The sequence below is a fragment of the Asterias rubens genome, chromosome 3, assembly GCF_902459465.1.
Source record: "Asterias rubens chromosome 3, eAstRub1.3, whole genome shotgun sequence".
In the NCBI taxonomy this organism is placed as follows: domain Eukaryota; kingdom Metazoa; phylum Echinodermata; class Asteroidea; order Forcipulatida; family Asteriidae; genus Asterias; species Asterias rubens.
In genome coordinates this window covers 7,321,069-7,341,561 of record NC_047064.1, presented here as the reverse complement: position 1 = coordinate 7,341,561, position 20,493 = coordinate 7,321,069, and the positions used below count along the sequence as shown (strand labels likewise).

Genomic DNA, 20,493 nt, shown 5'->3' with positions numbered 1-20,493 from the left:
ACATACATTCAACGCCACACACGCCGCGACTATTCCACCGATAGAGGGCGTTTCTTGATCCCATGATCAAGAGCCAAGACATTTTTTTTAGTGTGATGTGGTGGTAATGATCAGAAAGTTTTTCAACAGCACCAGCTATCGTTCGATAGTAATGTGCATGGTGCGGAGAAGTGGAATGGGGGATTGTAGTGAAAAACAACTTGTTTCACCATGCCTAGGCAAGACCTAACCATGGATTCTGCTGCTCTTTGTTCAATGACCCAAACTCTGATTTATAACATAACAGCTCAAGAATGATTTTACCATGGAGCACAATCTTCCCACTTGACCACTAACATCCGTTTCTCCTACCAAAGAGAGTACTTGGATATTTTATAACTCTCCCCAATAGCCCCCAGGGTACTCCTTGCATACCACTTGGGTAAGTCATTCCTCTTATAACTTCCTGCAACCAATTACTGGTTACCTAGAAATCTGTTTGGCTGAAGATCTGCTGATAACAAACCTGTGAACCATGGTGACTACACCTATAAAGAGTCTTGACAAAAACACCAACAACAATGAAGTATGACAAAAGGGCTGTTTCATTTACACATTAAAAAGCAACCTTTATGACCCTCACTTGGTATCCCAAGATATGAATCAAAATAGACCTGTGGAACTAAAAATTTGGTCATCGAAATTGCAAGCATTTAATGAAAGAAAAAACACCCTCGTTTCATTAATTTATCTTTGACAAAAATATGACTCATGTGCTTTTACAGTCCGCTGACCAAATGCTAGCTACAACACTTGAGGACCAGTCAACATTCTTTCAAAGTGGTTCGGCTGGTCCCTATTTAATATGTGACCGTTCAAAAGCTTGCATGGTTTTTGCTAGGTCACAGAAAAATTTAAGGGCAAGCTTTTAAAGCAATCTGAGGTTTTCTTTCCTGCGATTGCAAACTCTTAATAAAAAAAAAAGGTAAAGAGAGATCAATAATGAAAAATTCTGTATTCAGGAAAACTCCTGACAAATCTTGGGACTTAAAATCCCCAGGCAATTACAAACAAAAAAACATGTATTGTAATACAGGCCTGTAGATTTTATTTTAGGTTTTACAAATAAAAAGTTGCCAAAATCTGCTTCAAGATACAAAATGAGTTTAACAGACTGGTATGATTTGATCCATCGGGAAAAAACAACAGAATTTTTTATCAAGTACAAGGGAGTGACCTATTTGTACTCATGATGTACTCTTTACATATTCAAGCTTATTTAATAAAATAGATGTTTAAAGACCAAAACAATGGGACTAATGGGATAAATATCATACATGCTGACATAATCAACAATCTGGGTTAATCTTTAGAATATAAATTTTTGCAATGATAGTTCAAACATGCTTAGAGTACATCAGTTTATTTAGTCTGATATTCCTGATTAGAATTTAGGTAAATTGATGTTAGGTTTAGTGGTAAAGTTTGAGCACGAAGAGCAAATTCTATGTTATATGTAGGCCTGCATGTCAAAGCTAAAGGTAGACTGTAATAATACAGTTCTTCCAATATATGGATCTTCTACCAACTACAATGCAACTGCAAGTGTATCCTTAAAGAAAATAGTTATTTGTTTTGAACTATTAGGATTTGACAATAAACAATGGGGAATAATTCCAACAAAATTAAAAGAGTATTGTTTAAAATTGGTTTGGGTATTTTTTGTCTGACACAAAACACAAACGTCCACAGTTTACATTTAAAAACTTACACAGTTTCAAGATAATATATCAGGGGTTTCTTTTTAGAAATGAGTAAAACAATTTTACAAAGAATTTTTGGTCTCATCAGTAAGACAAACATTGTTGACTAAATAAAGCTGTGACTTATAAAGGTAAATCATATTACAAGTAGGGCATACATCTTCATTCACTGTGAGTAGGAATTCATGTACATGTAATGGAAAGAAACTTGATCTACAAAAGGTATCAAAACCCTTTAAACAGCTACCTGAGCGGAATGTTTTCAACAGAAATTGTATTTTTATTTGTTTATATGCACTTGTTCACCATTTTAATGTAATTTTGATATGTGTACACTTCTGAACTTTTCAGAATTATCGAGTAAAAAAATCAGGCCCCTACCTAAAGGTTTTTTGAAAAACTAAAAACACTTCTGCCATTGAGAGCGGGCGTCAAAGGACAATGCCGCTGACGTCATTTGTGGGAGTTTGCTTTGTTATACATCCATGCTGCAACAAAGCGGCTTTATCTACTTATGACGTTTTGAAAGTGATTACGTAACGGTACTTTTCGCAAATCTCACAGAAAAGCTCTGGACAAGGGCATACAAAATGATTGTTTTTTTACACAATTGAAACCTATTTATAACCATATTACTCGATTTCCTTATTCATCAAAAACATTTTAAGTGGAATTCAGCAAAGTTCACGACTTGACATTTTCGTTCAAGCAGGTCTTTAAGATTTGTTGATTAGCCAACTGAAGCTCAAAGTTAGTTAACCCAACACCCTCCCCCCTACAAACCCTCTTTCACCTACTGCACCCCCACCCCTCCCATTGTTCTATCCCCTTTAAATGCACTGGACACTATTGGTAATTAATCACTCAAAATAGTGTTAGCATAAAAACTTACTTTGTAAAAAGCAATGGAGAGCTGTTGATAGTATAAAATAAAACATTGTGAGAAATGGCTCCTTCTGAAGTATTGTAGTTTTCAAGAAAGGAGTAATTTTCCACTAAATATTTGAATTTGATTTCAAGACCTCCAAATTAGATTTTGAGATCCCGATATCATGCATCTGAAAGCACACAACTTCGTGTGACAAGGGTGTTTTTTCTTCCATTATTATCTTGCAACTTCTACAACCAATTGAGTTCAGAGGTTTGTTATTATGAGCATCAATGAGATACACAAAGTGGGAAGACTGGTCTTTGACAATTACCATTAGTGTCCAGTGCCTTTAACACATGTCTTTCTGTACAGCATACCCTCCAGAGGTCAAAAGTAAGAAACCATCTTGAGTGAGGCACTCCAAGTCATAAATAAAAGCCTGTCATATTTTGTTACTGAGCTGCAGGGTGGTCATTGGGGCCACTGCTGCTTATTTACAAACGCTGTATGGATTATAGGTGTTAACGTGACAGGTAACAGTGAGGAGGAATTCCGCTATAAGAAGCTGCCGGATTATCTTTCGTATATTTCAAAGATCCCAGCGTTGAGAATTGTTTCCGGGGACTCCAGATGGAAAAACCATCTCATATTTGGGAATTTTGTTTTTGTCTCCTCTTAATTTGTTTTTATCCTTTACAGTTACACCAATGTGTACATCGGTGTAAGGGTATAAAAACAAATTAACTTCTTTATCCCAGATGCGAAAGTAACATCTATTAAATTAACTAGGATTGGAAACTTTGCATGGTGGAAGTATTTAACTAAGAGAGGTTTACGGTAAAACAATGTCAATATGTCTTTTTGAGTAGTGTTGGTTCTGAAAAAAACTGAGGAATAAAGACTCAATGTTTTGATCAGTATGCTCAGATCGTCTTCAGGAGAATGCCTGAATTGTTGTCTCCTATTAATTCAGACTTAACTTTATTTCAGGCCTGGAATTTGATCTTGACTTTAAAAGTTTGAGATTTTCCAGTGAAAGTCCCCCTTTATTTTGTTAACGGCCTTGCCCTATCAAAAATGAAATACCAAGCTTGATGTAGATTTATGATTGTCTTTATCTTTCAAGGTAACTTTAATGTACTGTAATACAAGGTCCATTGTCTAATCGACTTAATAGGCCCCACATATTTTACTGACTGTATGAATTTGTGCATTTTATTCACTTTTTTAACAGTTATTTAAAAAGTCCTACACAATTGTATACTGAACTAAAAGCATCTTGTTCTTCTATTGAACATGTAACAACGGAAAATGCACTACACTACACAATTAAATTTTGTCAGTTTTTCAAAAGGAGACCGGGAAACATTTAACAAAAATTGTTCAAGCAGCTTGAGCTGTTATTAAAAAAAGAAGATAATTTGACTAGTAATCATGATACAAAATCTCATATGCCCAGCGAAGTTATTATGCCCAGCGAAGTAGAATTCAAGTCACTCAGAGTCATTTTATAATATGGCCTAAAAAAGCTTTACTCAGCTTTAGTAGTCCTTCTCTATTTAAAGTGATTTTCTTCTCAATTTGATTGAATAGTGGAATGCTGTCATGTCTTTAACCCCAGTAGCTTCATAGTCTTACCGACTAAATTCCTCTTTAGCTCCTCTCTTGACTTCTTAGACTGCTTAGTACATCATGTATATAGTATCAGGTTTGTTTGCAATCAATTAAATAGGACAAAATAGACAATTAAACACATTAATCACACATACCAAAGGTATTACTCAACTGATAAACAAATCCCTCTCACCAGGGCTTACAGCTCATGCTAATCCACTTGAGCAAGTTAAAAAAGGAATAGATGAAATAACTTTCTTTCCTTTAACACTTTCTAATCCCTTTTATCGCACATCAGCTGCACTGTTGCTAAATTTTCCCGCATTGTTTGAACTCCTAAACTTGCTTCCTAAGTCTATCAAGATCTTTTTCAGTTCTGACAAAAAATATGATGTGATCAAGCTAAATGTCGCTTGTTGAAAATATTAGCATGGAGAAACAATCTTAAACTGGGGTGGCCAACGGGGGTGACATTTCCAACAAAATTTATACTTTTTTTTATGCCAACATATCTTATTTTCTATTGGCAACTTCCTTCCTTACAAATATCATCCAAAATATGTTAAAATTATCATGAAACTGAAAAAAAATGTGCCGATGCATTTCCAATAAACTTGACTTAAAAACTTGTTTTTCTCCGTGTTATTCTATTACATCACTTGGTGTTTCTACTTTCACAAGTTTTTAAAACCAAAAGTGGTATCAACATAGGGTTACAGGACATCTTTTTGCAAAATGTTTACAAAAATCAAAAATTACCTAGGTCGACAAACACTCATTTTGCTTGATCGCATCACAAACGTTAACTTCATTTGTTCAGTTGAAGACCATCAGCACTGGTTATGGAAAGAAGGTGTCGGGTATCCTAACCACACCCTGTTTTCAATTTGTACAGCTTTTGAACACCTGTCACAATAGTGATTTGCCTGTTCTCAATTGACAGCCAAACTTTATTTGTTTGAAAAATATCATGTACACCTGACTACTCCCCGACTACAACCTTTTGAGTTACCTTTTACTGTTAAATTGTGTGCCTGCTAGGAGGTTAAAAGGGAGGGTATACCTTTATTGGCAGAAATACCATAAAAACTAGCTAAGAAAAATTGCAGCTGTTGGTAGTGTTTAACTTTGAGAAGCGATTCTCTTATGAATGTGGTTTTAGAGAAGGGATAAAAAACATTTTCAATTTGAGAAACGTTTCATGCAAGAAAGGTTTCTCAGATTGTGTATTCCAGTTTAGGGATTAGTCTTCCTGCATGGACATAACTGCTCAAGATTTTTGCAAAATCTCAAACATTCTACCACCTTTTGAAGTGATATTTTCACAGATATTAGTTTACTTTTGTTGTAAATATGTGCGACTTCTTATTACTTACCTTGGTTTGGATTTCAGTGCAGATCTATTCGCATAAAAAGTAGGCAATACTAAAACTTATTATTCATTCCGTGTAGATGGAACAACAGTCTCCAAAACATCAAAGAATCTTGACGAATTCCAAAACACATAAGCACTGTCAGTGTTGACTTTATATATGGATTACACCTTTTGACTTCATCTATGAACGATTTGAGATGCAGAAACTACCATCAGGCTGTACTGCTTGAGCACTAAACTAGTTACATAACCATGCCTTCTTGAAGACTTTTTTTGTCTCAAAAGACAAGTTCTTCAAGCTGCAAAAAGTTCATTGGCACTTTTCACTGGTCACCGTTGAGCATAATTTCCAGAAAGTTAAGTTTCCACAAATAAGTCAAGATTTTGGAATAGGTCTTTCCAATATCAGCTCTGTCGATCAAGTGGTGTCATCTCTCAAAACACAAGGTGTCAAGCAACCTTGTTGATTGTAGAGAGGATCCGGCCACAAACACTGGTGGTAATGTCATCTTTCTCACTTTATCTCCATCCCGAATATTGATCCAAGTTTGATGATTAAATGATTCCGTTTAACTGACGATGACACATGATGAAAGAGCCTTTTAAAATACCAAAACTAATGAGAAAAACAGTTAAACCGGCGAGAAAAACCACAACAACAGGCACTGCGGCGAGAATATAATGACCAATCTGCTTCCACGGTGAAGATTAAAGGAATGTTACCGATGTGGAACGGATGGTACCCATCACATCCATGCGCGGAGGAGCAGCGACAACACCATTGTAATTGGAGGCCACTGTTGAAGATGGGCGGATATCTATTGTACTCAAGATCAATTCCTTTCTTGTCCAGGCCGACCCACTGTGTGCTGTAGTTATTACGTGTATTACACACTCCTTTGTGCAATGGGGGACACTCCTGGAATGAGTATTAAAAAACAAGCCCAGGCCTTCTACAGCTAGTAGCAGACACAGGGCCCACACACAAACAAATCCTTGGGTGGTCTGCAGTTTGATTTTAACCTGGGGTTAAGAGCATAAATGGATGGGCTGACCTCTAACCTTTAATCTCTCACTTCTCAACACAAACTCCCCAAAATAAGTTGTTTTTTTTCAGTAAGCTCCCCCGGAAGTCATTATATTCCTGATCAGAAAACACTCATAAATATGTCAGTCTCTGGTAGTGTATTTAAAAAAAGCGGGATGATTGTATTGATATGATAAACATGGAGAAGTTTACAACAAATAATCTTGATGGGATTGCTGCGTCAGGTGTTGACTGTGCAGCAGGCGGTGTACTTATAGATGGTGTAAATACAGAAGCAGTAGTGGAGTGCCATTAAGTGTGCATAGAGCTCTTGGTTAAACAAACTATAGGATAATCACCTTGATATCAAATACAGAAGTAACTTCATTGCATGGATTCTTAAGGGCGGAGCTTGAGTTCGAGGGAGGGGGGAGATCCACAAGACTGCACAGGGCTTGTAAAATGTCAACCATGGACAAAGTTTGTTACAACTTTGCATGCCAGGGTTAAAGCCTTGATGCATGATGGTGGTTTTTGTCCACCTGAAATGGTGCCCTCTTCTTGATTTAACTTTTCACTCAATGTTACTCTTGTGTGCTCTGATTGTCTTCGGGAGAAGAGTTGTTAACCTACTTGCTCTTCTCAGAACCACCTTATTCTTAGCTAATAAAAAAATTAATTGCTATGGGGTCCCCACAAACCTCCCTCGAGTGTATTTAATTCGCACATTGGATTACTGCTTCCCCCATAGCTCAATGGTTCAACCATGGAGCTCCATGGTTCAACTAATAAACCCTTCCAAAGAATACGCCCTTGCTACGCCCCTTTGTATCAATGTAGCCAGGTAAACAGGATCCCTGGTTTAATGGGTTGACGTCAATCAATACCCTTTTTGCTGTGAAACCATTTCACCATGCATCACTACATTATTGTTGCAATCTCTGTGGTGCTGTGTCCACAAGATGTCACCAAATATTTCAAAAACCTACTACCCTGAAAAGCAAAGCCAACTGCCCAGTGGCAAACAAGGATTACCTGGCCGTATGACGTCAAAACCCATTGTGCATGTATCATCGCCGACTGCCCCCACAGCCCCCATTGGTATTCATACCTAGGCGCCAATTCACAGGGTATGATTCCAATCCCCCACTTAAAGATGGAGGACAAGTTTGCCAGGCAAACACCCCAAGCGCTAAGCAAACATCTTGGAGATTGCTAAGCACTTCCAATAAAGAGCTACTGAGGCTTGATATGACACTAATCGGGCAGCTAGTGTATTGTGTCAATAGGAGATGGGATTTTTTTAATCACTTCAAGATTGAATCACCATGTTAGAAAACATTACTGAGCACTCTTGAAAAGTTTTCCTTTTAAAATTGTTAAATCTTTGTGTCTAGAGGTAGCGTTACTAGAGGGGCATGTGCTGTGCATTGAACAAAATTTCAAACACAACCTTGAAGCCCTTTTCACAGTACAAGTGGAGCCAATTCTCAGGAAATAAAACCCACAAAATTCTTATAGACTGCTACCCCCCACTGCAACCGCATATTTCTTACACACTCAAGGCAATTCTCCTTTGGCCCAATATCATATGCTGTTCAAAAGCAGACAATTTTAACTATAGGCCATTTTCTTTTTCTTATTTTGCCGAGTTTCATGCTAACTGTAGCAAACAAATTTGTTCAATGCATTGTATTTCACAAGGTACCAAAGAAAAATAGGCGGCCAGCTTGCACATTCGCCATAAATTGCATTGTTTTATAGGCCTTACCTACATGTACATGGATGTATCAATCTTTTTCATACAGTAAGCACCAGAAGGTTAGAAGGCCATCTGTGTGCTTATGGTTAGCAGCACCATGAAGCTATAAAAAGGATAGCTCCGGTAGCACTATGAAATAGAAACTTGTATAGTAAGCACAACATCATTCAGCCATAGCAGCTCTAATATGAAGTTTAGGCCCATGTTTTTGAAGGAAAGCATCACCAGACACTTCAGTGACTTTTTGACCTTCCCATTAGCGCCACAGTATTTATTACACCTTTGGTAATGCTGGCACTTCACCAAAGTGACAAGAAGGGTGATGAATCACCATAGCAACAACCAAGAACCAATAAGAACAGTGTCTGAAATACTGAACGTTGCTGCAAAAAAATGAGGCAGTTTTCCCAGATTCAGAAAACCAGTTGGTCATTTAAAAATAATTTTATCTAAAAACACCTTTTATTTTTAATTTGAAATGCTAATGTGATCACACAAACAAAAATAAAGGTTTCACAGAGTTTTCAAATTGACTCACTCCAATAAAAATGTAAGCCTATGTCGTATAGAAGTTGTAACTTCGTTGTGAAATGAAAGTCAATGTGCGTTTACTCAAACAGTGATTTTGACATAATTAAATAAACAATGGAGCTATATATAGCTCCATGTTAAAACATTCTTTTGAAACTGAACAATGTGTTTGTGCTCTTACTTAACTGAGGGTACATTTTTTTTTAATAGGCCCTGTCACAAAGCAAAGTTTTGGGAAATGTTTGGTTGTTTTAAACAATGCTATGTATATGTCCATTTACAATAAAAAATAACCTGTGAAAAAAATTGATTTCAAAAGGTAGTACCGTTAATTTTTTTCCTGTGGTCATAAAAGTCATGTTCCAAAAACCTATTACGTAATACACATCTAAAGGACAACATATTCATGTATTATGCACTAAAACAATAACAGTCTGTGTTTGAGAAATGAGCAGACTTTTATTTTTGCAAAAATCTCCTTTGACAGCACAAAAATGTGAATGACCTCGCCACAAGAGGGCTCACTTAAACAATGTTAATTCTTAAAATATGACAGATAAACCAGATGGCTGTGTGTTCAGTGTTGGAGCTAGGACATTTTTAGTGGTGGGCGCAGCTGAATTTAAACTTGGTCAGAGATTGCGAGCAGTGCACACATACTTTGTTATAAGGATTGTTTTCAGGGCTAAATATTAACATTCCAATCGTGCCAAATGTACATTATAGATTCAAGAATCACAATTTTTAAGTATAATTACAATTATTATTACAAAAATGTGTTAATACAAAATAATTGTGATGCATTTGTTGTGAACAGACTGTTTGTGAAATAGTTTCTGCTGTTTGCTTGATGTAATCCCGCCGCGATGAAGTTGAACTTGAACTTTGAAGGTGGAGTAACTGTCTCGATAGTCTCAGGTACAGTTTCATTCTCAGCACTAACTGAAGCTGTACGAGATACTGTTATATCATATTCCAATCTTTTCCGTTTTCCAAAAAAGTCGTCCAGCTAACGTTGCGAGGCCATCTTAAAATTTACACAGATCTCATTCAAGTTGAAAACCCAGCGCGCTGTCACACGTGTGGACGAAGCGAACGTGTTTACATGCCTACATCCGGGATACGCGAATTCGTACACTAGACTTTACACACCCCTTGTACTGTTGTGTGTCGAAACTGTTTGTGTGTACATGGAATGCGTGAAATCTGCGCGAAAACCTCACGACTAGACTTGTAGTGCACTCTAGGGTCTACCACAGCGCGCGCTGGTGTACAACACACGTACATACATACATAGTGTACATGTGCACGGTACCAGCACTGCTCAGACTGTATGGACGGTACGCCTTCTACACTGTACTATAGTTTGTTCAATAAAAACGTCAGGGCACATTTCACGAAGAAAACTTCACAAGATGGCAAGAGGCAAGTTACGTGAGAAGCACGTTTGAGATTTTTATTGCTCGAAATTCTGGCTCAAAAAAATTACAAACTGCATTTAAAATGACAAAACACGAAAAAACATGATATTTTAGTCTTGCAAGGTGATCAATATCAGCAGAACTTTTATTTTTTTTATTAATTTTTGGGGAAATTTTGTGGTGGGCGGCAGTCTATTTTTCAGCTGAAGTGCCGGGCGGAAATTGTCAGTGCTGGGCGGGCCCGCCCACCGCCGCCCACCGTGGCTACAACGCTGTGTGTGTTGCTAGACACATTTTCGAATGCCGGCTGCAAGATTTATAGTTTCCAGCCCAGTACGCCCATTGACAGGAGCAAACAAACAAGTTAATAGTAAAGTGTAACATTTTTAATTACATAGCTGACCTGAATAAATAAACACATTTATGATAACCTTACAATTGTTATCAATGTGTATCAAATAATCAAGGCAATCACTGCACAAGTTACTCAAGAACAAACTTTCTCATGTGTGCACAATCAAAACGTTGCCTTGGATCGGTCGAGTTGGTCTTTGAAAAGCGTTCGTAACCATTTGTTATAAATAAAATGCATGCTAAGAAAGATATTTTAAAAGTAGAATATAATGATCCACACAAGTATCACTCGAAATTGCATGGTTTTCCTTCTACCTCGTCGAATATTACTTCTGGCCATTTATGGGAGTCAATTTTTGTACTCCCATACATGGTCGACGTATTCAGGCATACAACTGCCCGTTGAAAAAAAAAGAGGAAAAATCTTCAAAGGCACAACGCAAGTGCGGAGCGAGGCAGCCAAAACGCCACGGGACACAAGACCCACAATGGTACCCTAGAAAATGTTAAGGTTTATTATGCTCTAAGGTGCATTGTTAGCATGTACTAAGCTTATTTTACATTATTGTAGTAGTACATTGTTGTTGTCAGGCATATATAAGGCTTTACTTGGCACTTCTTTTTTTTTAAGCGGAATTCCGCGGAAACGTGAAAGAGTTGTATGCCTGCGTGTTAGTTCACAATATAAAAGGAAAACCATGCAATATCAAGGCAAACTTGTGTGGATCATTGTATTCTACTTAAAAATCATCTTTCTAACCATGTGCATTTTAAAACAAACGGTTACAAACGCTTTTCAAAGACCAACTCGACCGATCCAAGGCAATGTGTTCCTTTGGTATACATGTAGGGCCTACAAGTAGTTGCTGTCTGGAAGCATTCGGGTGGCGTTTCTATTCTAAGCGGGTACCAGTTGCAGATAAATGAGAAGGTTTTGTCTGTTAGCTCTAGATATTAGTACCGGCTGCCAATGTTTAGTTCCATGGTTCCAGTTAGTGTGCACTCAACGCCATACATGCACAATTTATGCCCAGTGACGTGAACAAACAAACAAGTTAATAGTGTAACATATTACAACTACATACATGTAGCCATCAGAATAAATAAATACTTTGATGATAACCTTACAATCGTTATCAGTTGCAATCAATGCAATCTTCTTGCAAGTTATTCAGGAACAAACTTTCTCATGTGTGCGCAACAACAGCTGGTTTCCATGACCATAACTGCTGTGTTGGAGCTTTCGTGTGTTAAATGTTTTTATTCTAACCACATACCAGTTGCAATAACGAGTAATCTGACAGTACTCAATAATAATAATAATAATAATATTAATAATAATAATAATAATACACAAGCATTTATATATCGCCCCATGAAGAACTTACATATCCACTTTATTTACCAAGCAAAGTGTGATGTCACAATACAAAATTACCAACTTTTACAAGTTGATCGTCCGGATTAAAAAAAAAAAAAATAAGGTTGAGGGCCTTATTATTTACTTCTTTTTTTTTTTTTTTTTCAAGATGGCCGCTTAGTATTTCAAATCAAACAGGCCACCAATTCTTCAGTTTGGACCCATTGCAAACATATTTTATACCTATTTGTTGCATGAGGACTTGTGTTAACACAATTGCTGTATAAGTATTAACAGGGTCGGATTTGTAAAAATATTTGCTGGTAGGCATTCACTATTATTGTTTTATGAAACAGGCGGTTACGCGTGTTCACAAAAATAAGCATCACGTTAGATTCGGAAAAAGTTCCTAGGCCATTCTTTTTGCAAAGATGGAATCTAAAAAAAATAATAATAAAAAAAAATAACAAAAATAACAAAAGGATGCGGCCCCAAAAAAGGATGCAGGCGGGGAAGATCAACTGGTATTTTTTTTTATTTGGGCTTGCATTTATAGGATGAATCTACGAGGTTTGTGAAATCCAGCCCAGCCGCCGATTTCATCAAAATCTTCCTAAGTTAGGATTAATCTTAGGACTTAATGTAGGACGGTTACGTTCCATAACCATAAACAGACATTGAACCCATCCTAAGTTAGGATGAGTAAGAGTAAGAGTTACTCGTCCTAACTCTAGTTAGGATTAACCTTAGCATTTCATGAAATCAGCTGCTGTAATGATCTCTGCAGCCTACATGGCAATGACAGACTCAATGTGCAGTCTTACATGGATTGAGATCATTGAGATGCATGTTTTACCACGTTTGAGTATGAAGCAAATGAACGAGAATGGTTTTGCAATTGCTCACTACAAATCATGCAGTATGCAGGATTTTGCACTTGACCAATTACCCAACCACTGCAGTAGAGGGGATGTTAATTCATAGTGCACTTTTGATTAACATCCCCTCAAAAAAACAGTAAATGGCCTGACATTTTCATCCTATTCCTAGTAGAATCTTTCTCGAGGGCTAAATGACAAATAACAAACATATGAACAGTGCTGAGCAAGTGTTAAATGTTCAACACCTCACTAAAACAAAAAAGAAGCTCCGCTAAAAATTAGACTAGTACTTCGAAAGAACTCCTTACCTTGTTCCTCTGAAGTGGTTTTCCTTTTCTTGGTCGTCTCCACCTCATGGTGCTTGACGGTGGCCATCTCGCCTTAACACTTCCACTCGCATTTCTAAGACAAGGAGAACAGAAGATTGTGCAAAGTAATTAATAATTGTTGCATTCTTTGAGAAACTTGTTTCAATCAATCAATCTTTGCTTTTACGAAAAGCATCTCCAATCCAAAGACAATTTAGGAAAGATGCGAACACATAGTACTAGTTGAAAAGATTACATTTTTTGTCCTAATATTCACATAAATTTGAGAGTTATTTTGAAAAATTACAGCTGATCAAGTTTTGAGATATGCGTCTTTTGTTCTTATCAAATAAATTGATACAATTCAGACAGAGGAATTTCCATAAATATAAGATTTATGGGGTTTTTCCCATTAAGCTGGGTCTGCAGGAAGTATACAACCTCTGTGTCTGAGGCCATTTTGGAAACAATAACATGTGATGGCACAGGTTAAATGGTCTATTATCAAATACACACAGCATGACAGTTTGCTCTTATGATGTGAGCACAAAACAAGCATGATATTTTGTGGTCCTTAAGAAAAAGTATGAAAATGTTATCGAGCACACAGGCTGGCCTACAGACAAATGGTCTAAACTTTAAGTTTAATAACAATTTTTCAGGCTATTAAATACAAGTTTTTACTGATATTTCCAATGGCAGCAACAAACAGAAATTGACTGAAGTATGAAGAATATCATATCTAAAAGTACTCACACTTTCTTGATACTTTCTTTCCGCTGCCCAAAGAGAAACTCTTATAAATCACAAATAACTCACTGCTGAATCACACAAAATAACACTCTCTCAGATAACAAGCTTTGTCCCAGCCTCAGAGAGTTCCACAAGAAAAAAATGTTACTTATTTATTCCCAAGGGCAGAGTGCAGCCAGCCAGCCCAGACCACTACCGAAACCTCAGACCATTACTAACCCTCTCAAATTAACCAATAGTGACCTCTTACTCCTCATAAAAATGCCCTTCTCAAGCCCTTCCCAACTCTACATTATAACTTTCCTCCCCTATAAACAGATTGTTTATTAGCCTGCTGTAGGGACACTAATCTGTGTATACCCAGGTGTTGATGATTTGTTGGTACAGTTTCTGTAAGGGGATTACAAGATATTAATTGGTGCTGATTGGGCGTGAATTTCACAAAAAGATGTATAGACAAAACAATGAGGCAAGTGTGCAGTATAAATGGATTATGAGGACTGTCCATCATTGAAAAAAGGGCTGGTCATGTCTTACCTCCATGGTTAGATCATGGAGGTTATCGTTAGATCATGGAGATAGGACAGGTCAGAAAAGGACCAGTCATAGATAGAAAAAGGACCAGTCAGATCTCATAGAGGACGGACCAGTCAGATCATAGACTAAAATCATGAACACAGGACTGGTCAGATAATGAAGAAATGACCGATCTGATCATACATGGCGAAAGGGGCGGTCTGATTATCAAAGCGAAAAGACTGGTCAAATCATGTAGAAAGAACTAGTCCACTCATAGAAAAAAGTCCAATCTCCAATCAGTCAGATCTAAGGACCAGTCAGATCAATGGAAACACAATTCTCAAACAATAAATTGTTTGGGTTTTTTTTTCCTTCTAAAAAATCAGCATTGGAAAAATGAAATTGGTTTATATGGGAAGTAATCAACTTCAAACAAGTTTCACCACCTAGCCTTGGATTGTCTTCTTACTTAAACTTAAGAACAAACTTGTGTAAAGTAGGCCTACTCATGGAGTGTCACTACATATTTTAGAAACATTCATAGAGACACATTGATTCTCAACTACTCCATATACTGAAATGCGATTTGAATTTAAGGTTTTAAGATCAAGAAATTTAATGATTTGAATGGACGATGGAGTTGGTTTACGATTTACCACGACATTCAAGGCCAACAACTGAAGTGTACAGTAAATTCATTCACAACCAAACACAGTGAGTCCCAATGGCACAACAAGTAAATTTTCAAAGATTCAATTTGTTAGAAACACTTGTTGCTGTCATTCATAATCAGGTATCAGAAGATATCAAGCATTCCGCCACCAGAGGGGGTCCAAATTTACAACCAGCAGGCCACTGCAAATATACCACAAATTGCAATTTCAGACACTGTGCACACCCACCACACTAAAGGGGCTATGTCAATGCTTGGGAAACACAGCACAGTGCTCCACCATGTGCGCAACATCTGTATGTGCACAGTCACAAACATACTGTAGGAACACCAAATGAAAGGTTTAAGGGAACATTTAAAGGGAAACAAACGTACAGCACAAGAAAACAGAGATACTGGCCCTAAATTGACTAAAAAGGGGAACACTGTTAAAACATAGATGGGCGAGTGTTACAATTGAAACAAATCCAAATGTCCAGATGAATCTTTCTGAAAATAACTTTTTACTTCACCATGAACTTAATTTGTATTGAACCCAACATGTACTGGCTCTAACCAAAGAGTCAGGCTCTACTAACCATGGAACTCAAGCCCACTAGTGTTTCTGACGAGACCCTTCTTATCAAGGACTATAATGGTTACTTTTGCAATCTTTTGCAATTTTGTTCTGCCACCATTTTCATTTCTTAACTATTGACGTTTGTCACCGTACATTTTAAGTGCTGCAATTTAACCAAATGAAAAACATTTCAGGTTGACGCAGCAAAAGTGCAACCATACAATTTTCATTTGATAACATAACAATCATATCAATGAATTTTGATTATGGCCATTGTTTTTAAAACCAAATCAGTTATTTGGACAAACTTATTTTTTTAATACAATAATTTCCACAGTAAAAGATTATAATTAGAACCCATAATGACTGCATTGTTGTTCTTCAAAATGCCCATTCATAAAAATCTAGAACCTTAAAAAAAAGTTCCTTCTGGGGAACTTATAAGGAAAGTGCCCTCAAACTGAAGGAGCCAACCCTTTGACATGTAACATGATCCAGAAAGCCATTACAGATGGAACCCTATGCCCTGTACACCAGGTAATGGCGCACTGCAACAGCGCTAACCAACACCCAGTAGAACAAACACTACCACTTGAAAATCTAATAAACAGTCAGCTCCACAGGAGCATGGCAGGAGCAAACCACATGAAAGGGTTTTACCCATCACGTTGGCCCTTTGTTTCATGCTGTGCCAGAGGAAAGCCAAATTGGCAAAGTTCAGCTGTGTTCTTTGGGAAAAATGATAATTATTAAGAAGTACATACATGGTACATGTAAGCATGGTCTACCTCCATGATGTAAGCAAACAATTACATAGAAGTGAGGTGTAGGATTGGCAACATAGAAGTCTTTGTATTGTAGAGCAGGGAGCACATGCTTGAAAGGTTTTTAATGTTTCAATGTTTTTACTGAATTTTTATGCAAACCTTCAAATAACTTTTTGGGCTACAATAAAGACTAATTAAACTGAAACTGAATTTTAAAAAATTGTACACTTAACTTACACGGTTTGAAGATATGGTGGTAGAAAGCTTCCCTTAAAATATTACTTTATCTCAAAAACTACAGCACCTCAGCAAGTAATATTTTTAGGGAAGCTTTCTACCACCATTATCTTCAAAAGTCTGTGGACATTGTGTTTTGAGTCCTACAAAATTAAGCAGACCCTGTAAATTCTTCAAACAATTGTCTGATTCAAATTTATTTTCTAAATGACAGTGTCATTGGAAACATTGTTTATAGTCAGTTTCCATGACATAATAAAATAAAAACTGCATCTGGTTGGGAAAACCTTTTAGCTGTACTGTACATGATTAGCATTCCATTCAAAGTCTGAACCCATTAAATTCCAGAAGAGATTCTGGACTACTTGAGAGGCATTACATAACATGGTTTTAACCACAGAGAAACTTCCTTTCTTACACATTGTAGAGGAGAGAAGAAAACTGCTCACAGTTACATGAGTAAACAACAAACTGCCACACCTTAACAGGATTCTGAATTGAAGTCAGGATAAGCTTGGGAAGTACGGGATTTGCATATTACAGGATTTAGCTAGATTACCAAAGTCATTTAAAGAGTCTCACCCCCACTAAACTCTTTCTAAAAGGGATTAGTGGCGTTATCCACTGATGCAATTGAATGGGAAGTGGGCGCCCATTTTTCTCTGTAGCTCACTTTGATGCCTTGCAGCAATTGTTCACAATTACTGAGTGTTTCTGTTTACTGTAGTTTTGAAATTGGCGGTAACGGTTACGGCTATGACTGTTGCAAAGGAATGCATGAAGACACAGAAATTGAGCCGTAGCCGTAGCTGTAGCCGGCAATTCAAACACAGCGTTAGAGGGCTCCAAACACTGGACTGCAGGCCTGCTGAGGAAAGTTATTTTTGCATTGGGCCGGTAAACTCAAGACCAGGCAACTCCAATCAGTCTTTTGTGTTTGTGCTCAAATGTTGACTTTCAGTCTGATTAAAATATACTTCTGTTGCACAGAGCACTTTTACCCATAATACAAATGACATATTCTTTTCATGGTTGTTGATTGGTCAGAGCATCAAGGGGCGGGACACAATGGATCAGTCTTATTCATTCAGGGATTAAGGCTATGGGAGCCAAGCTAGAAAAATAATAGTTTGATTTTCTGTCTGAAACATGCCAATCAACAAAATTCACTCACCGAACAATAACAACATTGATATTAAATTGCAAGCTTTCAGGTCAAAATGAAAAAAATATAAACCATTTTGTTTTGTTAATGTTTTTCAGAACGAGGGTCTTTCTAGCTGGCCATTCATTTCTCTTTTTTCCATTTCTTTTCTTTTTGCATTGTTGAACTTACATGTAGAAGTGTAACATAATGGGTATATCGGATCATACATCAAAAGAATGAAAAATGTAGTCTTTTTGTGACAGAAAAAAAAGGGCTTGAAAATAGGAAGAGGGCGGGGACAATGACCTGTTGTTCTGTCTTTTTCTTTGGCCTGAGGAAACTATCATTGTTTACCCTGAAGACCAGTGCAGACTTAAAAGCCCTAATGATCATTAATATCATGGCTTGGTCACAATGTTAAATAAATAAAGAGAGGGCAATTATCCTGGCCATACTCCTACTCTACAAATCAATCAAAAGTTGAAATGTAATCTAAGACTGCTTCCCATATCAAGGTCAGTCAGGGTTTAAAGGGAGCCTACAGATTGTCCTAGAGGATGCGTTGATCTTTTATAGACAGCTAAATGCCCTTGCTTGGTACAGACTGACCCATACATACAATAGGGAAAAGACAATTCTGCATCGGTAGACAATGGGTAGACGTACTTCTTCAAGCTTCAATGTGTCTATAGCCAGGGTTCAATTTCATAGAGCAGCTTTTAAGCACAAAAAGCAGCTCAGTACTACAACACAAAATTATGTTTACCAGGAGGATGTTACATTGGTTTGATTTTGAACACAGTGCTCTGCATACAAGTTTTCTCTTTCTTTTCACTAATTGTCGACTGTTATATTAGGAATAGATGACTCATCAATATAGTTGCAAGACTGAAAACTGAAGAAGTCAACTTTATTTTGGTAGCAAAACTCAAAAGAACAACATTTTTGTTAAAAAGGGTTCTACGTTTTACTTCAAACCACATTTTCTCCACAGTCGGCAATTTTTTCGCTGAGATGCAGATTCCTTGTTCTTTATGAAAACGGTGTCAATGGGGCCTATAGGCCTATATATGTTAACATTTTCTGTATGGTCCTCTTTTCAAGCGGGCACATCGTCTGCTCAGAGCTTTAAGGTAAATAATAGCAAGCTGGCAATTTCATATTTAGAATTATCAAATGGTCATCAAATGAAAAATGCATATTTTATCAGTTTAACAAAAATGGATCAAAATCAACAAATGGATGTTTTGACTTGGATGAATGTTCCTTTTGCCAAACAATTTCTGTTAACACCATACTTGTAGGAGCTCAAAAATAAGCAAAAGGAATTTATCTAACCCATACAAATTGCACTAATGACCTCTTATGGTTCTGAGCAGATGACATACTGAACATGCATGAACGTTTTCCCCCAGGGGCCTAGCTACTTCACTAAACATGGTGTATTATGTAAAATGTTGGCCTTGGATTTATCTAAATACCTTGTACATGTTCAAGATATGCTGCTATGATGTGTACATGATGATAGTAGACACAGGTAACAATGTACAATTGAACTACCTTTCCTCAGTCATGTACGACTTGGTTGGTACAAGATTTTGGTAAACCTTGGCCCCATTTCATGGCTCTGCTTTTCGATCACCATTCGCCGCTAAAACACAAGCTGCATAGAATGACATTGTTGTATGTAATAAAACAATGCAGTTTGCGTAGTTGGGGTGAGGGGAAACAAGATGGGAAGAAGTTTGCTAATTATCTGAAAATATGCATACCTGGTAAATGTCCAGGGATGGATTTCACAAAGAGTTAAGACTAGCCTTATTTTGAGTTACATGTATGATGAGTTTAACTTGCCCTAACCATGGAGCTGCCCTAACTTAGGACTAGCCTAAAGTCTTTTACACCGAACTAATTAGCAATGGATGAAACTGGGAACAATCAAACCCAAGGACCTTCCATCTTTAAGACTCAGAGCAGATCGCAACAAAAAAGATAACACTATGCCATCTCACTAGTCAGGAAACCAAATAACTTTATTAGGCTTTAACAGTTTAATGCTTACCTCTCTTACAAGATGAATTTGTGTAAATTTTCCAAAATTCTATCAGCAGCTATACTCCTATGCACTCAGAATAACCCATTATGTCGTCCAAATTGAAAAAAACATGGTATAACTGTTGCATTTGACTGTTATAAATATTTTCCTGGCGTTATTTATCACACGTTCAATTGACACACTCCACTCTCTTGATGCAAAACAACATCAACCACAAAATGTTCCTTCCAAGAAGAGAAGACTGCAAAGAAGACAGAATAGAAAACACAAAAAAGATTCCACCCCATGGAGACTGAAGATGATCTTCAAAGGGGAGCAGTAAAAAGAAGTTCCTGGGCAGAAAAGAGAAGTCTTAATTCAACAACAATGGGGGCCAAACTGGCCACAATATTGCGGGTTGGGCCGGATTTACATTTCTTTTATGGCGGATCATCCGCAGAACAGCTAGGGCTGACAGGGTATTGAAAGACCAGAAACCCAGCTTGTGAGAGACAAGGGCTGACTGGCTGACCATTTGCTCACTGGAGCATAACCAA

General features: G+C 37.2%; 1 protein-coding gene across 1 annotated transcript in view; it reads right to left on the bottom strand.

Annotated features, from left to right (window-relative positions):
- LOC117288514 (zinc finger protein GLI4-like) overlaps nucleotides 1-20,493 on the bottom strand; it is a 47,658-nt gene that overhangs the window by 21,668 nt on the left and 5,497 nt on the right. Inside the window, exon 2 of the mRNA XM_033769402.1 lies at nucleotides 13,247-13,340. Coding sequence (XP_033625293.1) covers nucleotides 13,247-13,313 — 67 coding nt within the window. The 5' untranslated portion in view covers nucleotides 13,314-13,340. The remainder of the gene's footprint in view (nucleotides 1-13,246; nucleotides 13,341-20,493) is intronic.